Source organism: Oratosquilla oratoria, chromosome 9 (genome assembly GCF_046742065.1).
Source record: "Oratosquilla oratoria isolate Oo_2021 chromosome 9, ASM4674206v1, whole genome shotgun sequence".
NCBI lineage: Eukaryota > Metazoa > Arthropoda > Malacostraca > Stomatopoda > Squillidae > Oratosquilla > Oratosquilla oratoria.
The window spans coordinates 37827103-37837102 of NC_134785.1; the positions used below are offsets into that span (position 1 = coordinate 37827103).

Here is a 10000-nt window from a genome sequence, read left to right on the forward strand (position 1 = left end):
TCACCCGCATCTACACCTGGAGATGTGGATCCTCGAGAACAGGTCACATGGTCTCCAGGTTGAAACTAAGATGGTGAGGTGCTCATGCCATGAGGCACGTAGTTTGCGGCCGAAGCCGTCATCTTTACCCTATGACTGTTGGAGCAGGTAACAGTCACTGCTGGGAATCGGGAAAGAGTGCGGGATTCGAATCGACAACTAAGTGAATGCGAGGCCAGCACATTTCCGATTACTCCATCAGCGCGCCATTGTATTTCAGACGCTTTATCACATAATGGGAGATGACGGCAGGGACTGCCCTCCTCTTCCTCCTAGCCCTACACTTACACAATATAAGAAACAGAACGACATTTCTTTAAGGAAAGGGTTATAGGGGAGGTCGAGGACAAATACCAAAATCTGTAAAGCCATGGATTTCAGGTTAGAGAAACTGTAGACAATAATTGACTGAGTAGTAGTATTTTCGTGAAGATAACCATAGCTTCTCTCCTAAGGGACAATATCTCGCCGAAGAGGTAAAGGACAGATCTAAAGAAGAGAGTAGATACGAAATATGAGAAATGAGTCTTCAGTCATACAAGAATACTACATAGAATAGTTGACTGACCAACACACCTATCTCAGCCCTGGGCTCATCATTGCTACTTTGCTGCCATTTTGCACACTACCTGGAACTTACATCAGAGGTGAACACGATGACGGAGTTCTCGTACATGTCGTTGCTCTTGAGGGCGTCTACAACATTGCCCACTGCCTCGTCCATTGCGGCCACCATCCCTGGACAGAAGTCAAAAGACATACGAGAATTACTAATGTATATTTTGCAGCCTTGTGGCCCCATGTACAGCAACTCTTTGGTATTAGGAGAGCCAGCAACGGTTTTCCTCAAGATGTAGAGGAAGCCATTGTTGTACTATAAATGTATGTCTAGAGTCTCGACTATAGATCTATACTTATATTACCCTGTATTTATGTTATGCTGTTTCTTATCTCCCGAAGACCACTTCAACTATAAACAAAATCACTAACTACCCACTAAGTACCACTAGTTTTCGATTTCTGGTTCATTTGAGAAACAAGGTGATTTATAGGGAGTCTATAGACCCAAGGTTGAAAACCGCTGTCTCCAAGCTTGAATACGAAAGCGAGATAGAGAACCGACTCTGAACGTCGTATTATTTCGTCAAAGGACTCTTTCAGACCAAATTCGGTTCGCCAACAAACTACAGCAAAATATTTATGATATGTATCACCATACTGAAGAAGCTAAGGTTTTTTTTTATGTTATTAGTTCCACCAAAGCAAAGAAAAAAATAAAGCGCCTTTGGTTTTACATTACATTAAAAGTTATTCGGAGATGACGTGGAACTCGTTTGGAAGGGAATAAGGTATAAAGTTAGATAAAATTGAATTGAAAAGGAGGGATTGATACTCCGAGTAAAAAAGTGAAGATAAAAACGTTCGTGATATAAGAGTAATAATAATAAAAATAAATGTGTACATTGTAACGAATGTGGGTAGGAGGTAAAGGGAACACGGGCTGAGGGAAATACTTTTATTTCTGTCTAGTTTCGCCTGACTGGCTTCTTCAGAGGAAGAATCATTCCTCATTCCTCTGAAGAAGCCACTCAGGCAAAACTAGTCAGGAATAAAAGTATTTCCTTCAGCCCCTCTTCCTTTCACCTCCTACCCACAATAATAACAATAAAAACAATGATGATAATGTTAATGATAATAATGATAATAATGATGATAACGATGATAGCGATGATAACGATGATATCAATAATAACGATGATGATGATGATGATAACGATGATGATAACGATTACAAAGGAAGAGCATTCCAACAGGAAACCTTTTGGTCCACAACTAGGTCGGATGCAATATATATCTATCTATATATGTATGTATATATATATATATATATATATATTTATATATATATAAAATGCTTGAGACAAATGAGAGAGTGATAGGTGGCGAAGGGAAAATGAAGATGGGCTAAGAATATATTTATTGTCCTAATGTTTCGGTCTCTATGACCTTCTTCGGAGGACTCGTCAAGCTTCGAGTGTCAGGTTTTTTTCCAGTACGTTTATTATTAAGAGACTTGGTGCTTTGGAAAGGCATATAAACTCTTCTCTATCGTTGTTGTTTTCTTGGATGTTTATATGTGCAGCTTCAACCGTCTTTCTCATTTTCTTTTGTAATCCCTCATGTAAAATCTCGACTTTGTTCCAATCAGGTAGGTTATTACAATGTTCGAGGTTGAACCAGGGAGTTGGATGTCCTGTGTGTTCTTATATCATTTTTGTGTTCATTCAATTTCCTTACAATCCCTTGACCTGATTCATCGATGTGTGCTAAGGGACAGCCGCTACAGGGAATGCGATAAATCACACTGAGGTTGTGGTTATTAGTGTGGTCTTTAAATATTTTTCCTATTTTATTAGAGGATCCCTTGGCAATGTTTATCCCACCTTTCAATAAATATCTATCAATATCCTCTGTTTTTGTAGAATTAGGTACAGTTATAAAATGTGGTATGATATTTGGAATCAGTTTTGTGGCTCACCATTATACTTTTTCCAACCTGTCAGTTTCTTTAATGAGATTCGGTGACCATACGGAAAGACTATATTCCAAATGTGGACGAACTAAAGATTTATATAGCTTGTTAATGAGAGATGGATTTTTCAAGTCAAAAGGTCGCGCAATTAATCCTAGAATCTTATTTGTTTTCTGAGAGGCTGAAATACACTGCTTAGATGATTTGAGATCATTACTGATAATTACGCCGAGATCCTTTTCACTATCCACTTTTGTTAACGAATTTCCAAATAATTTGTAATCGTACTGTTATTTTTACCTATGTGTAACCTTGTGTTAAATTTCATTAGCCATTTTTCAGACCATTGCTGTAGTTTATCTAAATTTTATTGAATATCTTTTTGATTTAAGTGATCATTTGTCATTCCAAACAGTTTTGTATCATCAGCAAATTTGGAGACAATAGATGTATATATGTATATATACATATATATATTATATATATATGTATATATGTATATATACACATATATATATATTTATATATATATATATATATATAATTAGAATATATATATATTTATATATATATATATATATATATATATATATATATATAATGTCTCAAATGTGCAAAAGCTTTTGATACCGTCCCGCACGAAAGACTATTTGCTAAATTAGCTTCACACGGAATTAGTGGTATTCTATTAAGATGGACTAGTAATTGGTTAAACGATCTTAAAGAGAGAGTTGTTCTAAATGGCAAAACTTTTAGATGGAAAAATGTTACGAGTGGGGATCCTCAGAGTTCAGTACTTGAGCCACATCTGTTTACAGTATCTATAAATGATATAGATCACGGACTGAAATCTATTGTCTCCAAATTTGCTGATGATACAAAAATGTGCGCAATGGGAAATGATTACTTAAACCAAACAGATATTCAAGAATATTTTGATAAACTACTGCAGTATTCTGAAAAGTGGCTAATGAAATTTAACACTAGTAAATGTAAGATTATACACATAGGTAGAAATAACAAAGTACGATTACAAGTTATTTTGAAATTATTAATAAAAGTGGATAATGAAAAGGATCTCTGCGTAATTATCAATAATGATTTCAAATCATCTAAGCAGTGTATTTCTGCCTCAGATAATCAAATAGAATTCTAGGACTCATTGTGCGATTTTTTTTATTTTAAAAGTCCATCTGTTATTAACAAGCTATATAAATCGTTAGTTGATCCACATTTGGAATATGCTTTATCCGTATGGTCACCGAATCTCGTTAAAGACATTGACAGATTGGAAAAAGTACAACGGCGAGCCACAAAACTGATCCCAAATATCAGATATACATCATACGAAAATCAACTAAAACACATGAATATATTTTCCCTAAAAAAGGCTTAGACTCAAGGGTGATTTGATACAGGTCTTTAAGATTCTAAAAGGAATTGACATAAAAAATGACGAAATTTTCTCATTGAATGCGAATTAGACAAGAAATAAGGGGCTTAAACTGTCAGGAAGTAGATTTGAATTGGTAGTGGTAGAAACAACTTCGCCAACCGTGTTGTAAATGAATGGAATAAACTTTCTGCAGAGGCAGCGCAATGTAGTATAATTTTTCGACAAACATTTTGAAGATTTATTACAAAGAAATCTATTTTTTTTTATCTATTTATTTCCTCTTATTATTTTGTTTTATTAACTAATTACTTTTATCTGTTTTGATTTATTTATTTATCCGTTTATCTATTACCTAGTTATGGAGCAAAAGGTCTCCTGTCGCCATGCTCTGCCTTTGCAATCCTTTATAATAAGGATGATGATAATAACAATTATGATGATAACAATATTGATGAAATCGGTGCACTCAGAAGATTAAAAAATTCTTGTCCAAAAATAAGGCTACTAGGCAGACAAGAATAATGAAGTGTTAGTGATAATGCAGTACTTATCCAATATCAAAGTATAAAACTATATAATTTTATAGTCAAATATGGGTATAAGGACTAGTACTTTAATAAGATATGGAAAACAAAATAATCCAAACTCGAAAGTTTCTAACACAATAACAGAAAAGATTTATCGAATGACTTGCTCAAATATTTTGGATTGTTGATTTTGAAATATTACGCTAAAAAAGATGAAGTATTACCTAAGAACTGTCGACGTGCCCTGTTGGGAATGTGCATCAAGTTCTTCTTATACTTCGGAGGAACCTGCAGCGGACTGTGCACCGCCTGGAAGCTAAGCATCAGGAATATCGGAGGTATCGAAGATTCTTCGAAGGTTTGCCCAGTCTCTTCTCTGGAGTACTCAGGTAAATGAGGTTTCCTGGACTCGAAACCCCTGTCCGAAGTCCAATGACCAGAGGCTTTCCTCAAGAACTCTATGTGCTCATCAGGTTGAAGTGCGTCTCGGTCTGACTTATCAAAGTGATGGAAGTTACTGAAAGGATGTTTCTTGCTCCTCTCCTGGCCGTAGGGGCTGAAGGAGTGTTTGGGCTGTCTGTAGAAGCGCGCGTGATCGTTGATTAGTTGGGTTGCCCTGTCACTAAAGAGGTGCTGTCGGGGAGAACCAAGAGAAATAGAATGATAGACTGCGTTGAAGAACAAGGGTGAGGTGATAGTAGATTGAGAGAGCGAGAAGGCGAAAGTATTAAGCTACGGTTACACTAGTTAACGAAATGGACTCCAAGGATTCAGTTGGATTTCGTCCATGATTGGAGTGTACCGTAGCTTTAAGCTACAGTAACACTCTGTTGACTAGTGTAAACGTAGCTTTACAAAGACAGAGACGGAGGCAGACAGACAGTCACAGAGACAAAGACAGAAACGTAGCCAGTTACAGAGACAGAAATAAGACAGGGAGTGAGACAGATATAGATATAGACATAAACACAGAGACAGACAGAGACAGAGAAAGATAGAGACAGAAACAGAGGCAGAGACAGAGACAGACAGAAAAAGAGACAGAGAGACAGAGACAGAGATAGATACTAAGGCATAGACAGAGACAAAGAAACAAAGTGACAGAAAAATACAAATACACAGATACTTCTAGTTCAAAGAAAAACACATATCTTCATATTATAATAAAATATACTGAAATAAATAAATAAATAAATTGTGTTCCAATCCTAACAAATATAAATGTCGTAAATATAAGAGAACGAGTCAATATAGTAATGAATTGTACAGATGAAGGCCAGAATTCCATTCTAAAGGTCTTACCGTTGAATAAATACCAGTAACATTGGAGAGTGGCAATTCGTTGCTTCTGAAATCATGGCCACCACGCATGCTCATCTCCATATTTCTTCTCGTCTGAATCCCATCTACCATCTTAGCGGACTCCTTCTCCCTTAGCAATTTCTCAATCTTAGACTTGGTTGTCCTCCAAAGGAGATGTTCTTTCATTTGCTTCTCGGTCCACTTCCTCTTCCATTCCGGGCGGTCATGGACAAATTTTTTTGAGTTTTTGGAGGAGGAGGAAGAGGAGGAAGAGGAGGTAGAGGAGGAGGAAGACGAAGGAAAGAAGGATGGAGACCTTTTGGACCTGGATGACGACTGGAGGGCCTCCCAGGACATGAAACCACGGTTGTTGTGTGTTTTGGATCGGTCGGAAGTCCTTGGTGTCTTCTCCTGACGTCGAACTTTCCCAGATCTTTGGCCTTGCGTCTTGGTCTTTTCGGGTTCTTCCTTGACTCTTGAGTCATGGAGCCTCTCTCTCCAGTCTCTCCAGTTCCCCCCCCCCCACCAAAAATCAAAGCCCCCCCCCTTCGTCTGTCCCCTCCTTCACCTGCTTTTTTGCTCTGCTGCCCCCAAAAAAAACGGTTCCCCAACCCCCCACGTCCCAGGTCCTCTACTTCAATGGACCCGAAGAGCCCTTCAACGAAGACGAGGGTGAGGGGATGAATTACAAGTAAAATTTTCTATTGGTACTTTCTTCTCACTGAGCAGTTTTTATTTCCATTGTGTCTTCAATTATTCCCATTTATGATCCCACCTATGTAGTCTCAGTCACAGCCATCTTTCAAAATTCTTTATTACTATATTTCTCTTAACCCCCTCCCCCCTCTCTCTCTCTCGTCACTCTCTCTACTCACCTCTCTCTCGCTCTCTCCATCTCCTCTCTCTCTCTCTCGTCCTCTCGTTCTCTCATTAACCCCCCCCCCCCTCCATCTCTCTCTCTCTCTCCTCCTCCTCTTCCTCCTCATCCTCTCTCTCTCACTCTCTCACTCTCTCTCTCTCTCCCGCTCTCTCACTCTCCTCCCCGTCTTCGCTCTCTCTCTCTCCAATCTCTCTCTCTCACTCTCTCCTCTCTCTCCCCTCCCGCGTCTTACACCCCCCCCTCTCATCTCTACTCCTCCTCTCTCCTCTCCATCTCTCTCTCTCCCTCCTTAGAGCGTCTCTCCCCTCTCTCTCTCTCTCCTCTCCCTCTCCACTCTCCTCTCTCTCTCGTCGACTCTCTCTCTCATCCCTCTCTCTCTCTCTCCTCCCCCCTTTCTCCCTCTCTCTTCTTCTCTCTCTCGTCCTCTCCTCTCTCTCTCTCATCACTCTCTCTCTCTCTCTCTCTCTCTATCTCTCTCTCATCGTCTCTCTCTCTCTTCTCTCTCCTCCTCTCATAATATAATATATAAATATAATATATACTTTATATAATCCACTTTGCTGCTAATATGTATGTATGTATGTATTTTAAATAAATAAATATATAATATTGTATGTATGTATGTTATATATATATAATATATATGTATGTATACATGTATGTAATGTAGGTAGGTAATATAAAGTAATGTATGTGTCTGTACGTATGAATTTATATAAGCATGTATGTATTTATGTATGTATGTACGGAACGTATATATGTATGTATATATGGTAATTTATTATGTGTTATGTATGTATGTGTATATATGTAGTATGTTGTGGTGTACGTAATGTACGTATGTATTATATATATATATATATATATACAAGTAATGTATGTATATGTTATGGTATGTACGGTATGTATGATTATGTATGTATGTAGGTAGGTAGGTAAGTTGCTAGATATGTATGCATGTAGTATGATATGTATGTATGTAAATGTATGTAATTATGTATAATGGTGTTATGTGTGTACTGTACGAATGAATTTATATATTGCATGTATGTATTTATGTATGTATATTACGGACGAACATATGTATGTATGATGTATGTGTATATTATCTATGTATTTGGTGTGTCGTATGTATGTATTTATGGTAATGTATGTAACGTATGTTAGTATGTATTAGGGAGGTAAGGTAGGGTAGGTAGGTAGATATGTAATGGTATGTATGTGTATGTATGTGAAGTATGTATGTATATATGTATTTATGTGTGAGTCTGTACGTATGAATTTTATATATGAACTGTAATGTAATTTATGTATTTAAGTATACGTACGTAACATATATATGTATAGTATGTGTATATAGGTATTTGTGTGGTGTGGTACTAAGTATTTATATATATAAGAATGTATTTTTATGTATGTACGTATGTATGTATGTATGTATGTAGGTAAGTAGGGGTAGGTAGGTAGGTAAGTAGAATGTAATGTATGTATGTTATGTGTGTGTGTGGTGTGTGTACGTATGAATTTATGTTATGTATTTATGTATGTAATGTATGCATGTATGTATTAGTATGTTTGTATGTATTGTAATGTATGCATACATGTATGTATGTGTGGGTATGTTTGTATATATGTAATGTTAAAATGGATGTATGGATGTATGTATGTATGTTCATGTATGTATGTATGTATGTATAAATGTGAATGTATGTGATGATATATATGTATGTGTGTCATGTATGTTTTAAGTATTGTAAGGTATGTATGTATTGGTGCTTGCTTGTATTTAGTGTATGGTGTATGTATGTAATTTATTTAATGTATGTATGTGTGTATGTATTTATGTATTATGTATGTGTTGTGTATGTGTGTATGTGTGTGTGTGTGAGTCCTGTATGTAGTTCTGTATGTATATGTATGTATGTATGTATGTATGTATGTAATGTTTGCATGCATGTATGTAATGTATGTATGTAGTATATGTAGGTAGTTAATATGTATGTATGTATGTATTTGTATGTATGTATATGTATATTATATGTGTTGTCGTATTGTATGTATGTATGTATGTATGTATGTATGTATGTGTATGTATATGTATATGTATGTATATCATATGTATGTATGTTGTATATGTATGTTTGTTTGTGGTATTTGAATATGTATATATGTAGTGTATGGTATGTATGTATGTGTTGAGGTACAGTGTATGTATTTGTATGTGTATATGTAAGGTATTATATAGTATGTATGTATATGTATGTATATATATGTGTATATGTATGTATACATGTATAGTATGTATATGTTGTATGTATATGTATGTATAGTATTGTGTTTGTATGTATGTATATATGTATATGTATGTATAGTGTATTGTATGTATTTGTATTGTTTGTATATGTATGTATGTATGTATACATTTACATATATGTATGTATGTATATATGTATATGTATATTTGTATGTATGTAATATGTATATCTGTATTGTATGTATATATGTATATGTGTATGTATATGTATGTATGTGTGTGTGTGTGTATGTGTGTGTGTGTGTGTGTGTGTGTGTGTGTGTGTATGTGTGTGTGTGTGTGTGTGTGTATGTATGTATGTATGTATGTATTTTGTATTTTGATGTATGTATGTATGGTGTATGTATGTGTGTTGTTTGTACGATGTGATGTATGTTTAGTATTTATGTTTTTATTATGTTTATTGTTTTGATCTCCATGTTTATGTATGTATCGATCATTATGAACCTTTAATCTTAAATGAAATGTATTTGGGCTTGCACCTTCTCCACAGTCTTTTATGTATATATTATCGTATATATTCTTATTATTTACAATTATCATCTGTGTTGTTACCCTTTCAAAAGTTTCATATTATATATATATATATATTTTTAGTAGATTCATAAAATTATTCATATATATATGAGCGTGAGAGAGAGAGATGCACACTAGAGGAGAGAGAGAGTGAGAGAGAGTATTAGAGAGAGAAGAGAGAGAGAGAGAGAGAGAGAGGGAGGGAGGGAGAAAGAGACAGAGAGAGGTGGGGTCAGGTTTGCCAAGACTTGCAAAGGCTGGGATGGAAGAAAGTGTACAGACCGCTGCTGGAATTTACCCTTTGTTCACGTATCCGTGGGACTAGCGAATTCAAGGAACTGTCTCACAGAGAACTGCCTCACACACTTGTAACGAACACAACAAACACACACACACACAAACACGGTCCACAGACAAATTTAGGACAGTCCACACAAGTAAGTGTTGAAGACTCACAGGATACAGAAACAAGATGGCAGCTGGTTGATGGAAG

The 10000-nt window shown here is 36.0% G+C and overlaps 1 protein-coding gene across 1 annotated transcript in view; it reads right to left on the minus strand.

Moving 5' to 3' along the window:
- The window catches only part of LOC143028041 (uncharacterized), a 297457-nt gene that overhangs the window by 17091 nt on the left and 270366 nt on the right, over window positions 1–10000 (minus strand). Inside the window, exons 7-9 of the mRNA XM_076189683.1 lie at window positions 5798–6302; window positions 4720–5128; window positions 680–777 (exon numbers count right to left, since the gene is read on the minus strand). Of these exons, the coding sequence (XP_076045798.1) occupies window positions 680–777; window positions 4720–5128; window positions 5798–6302 (1012 nt within the window). The remainder of the gene's footprint in view (window positions 1–679; window positions 778–4719; window positions 5129–5797; window positions 6303–10000) is intronic.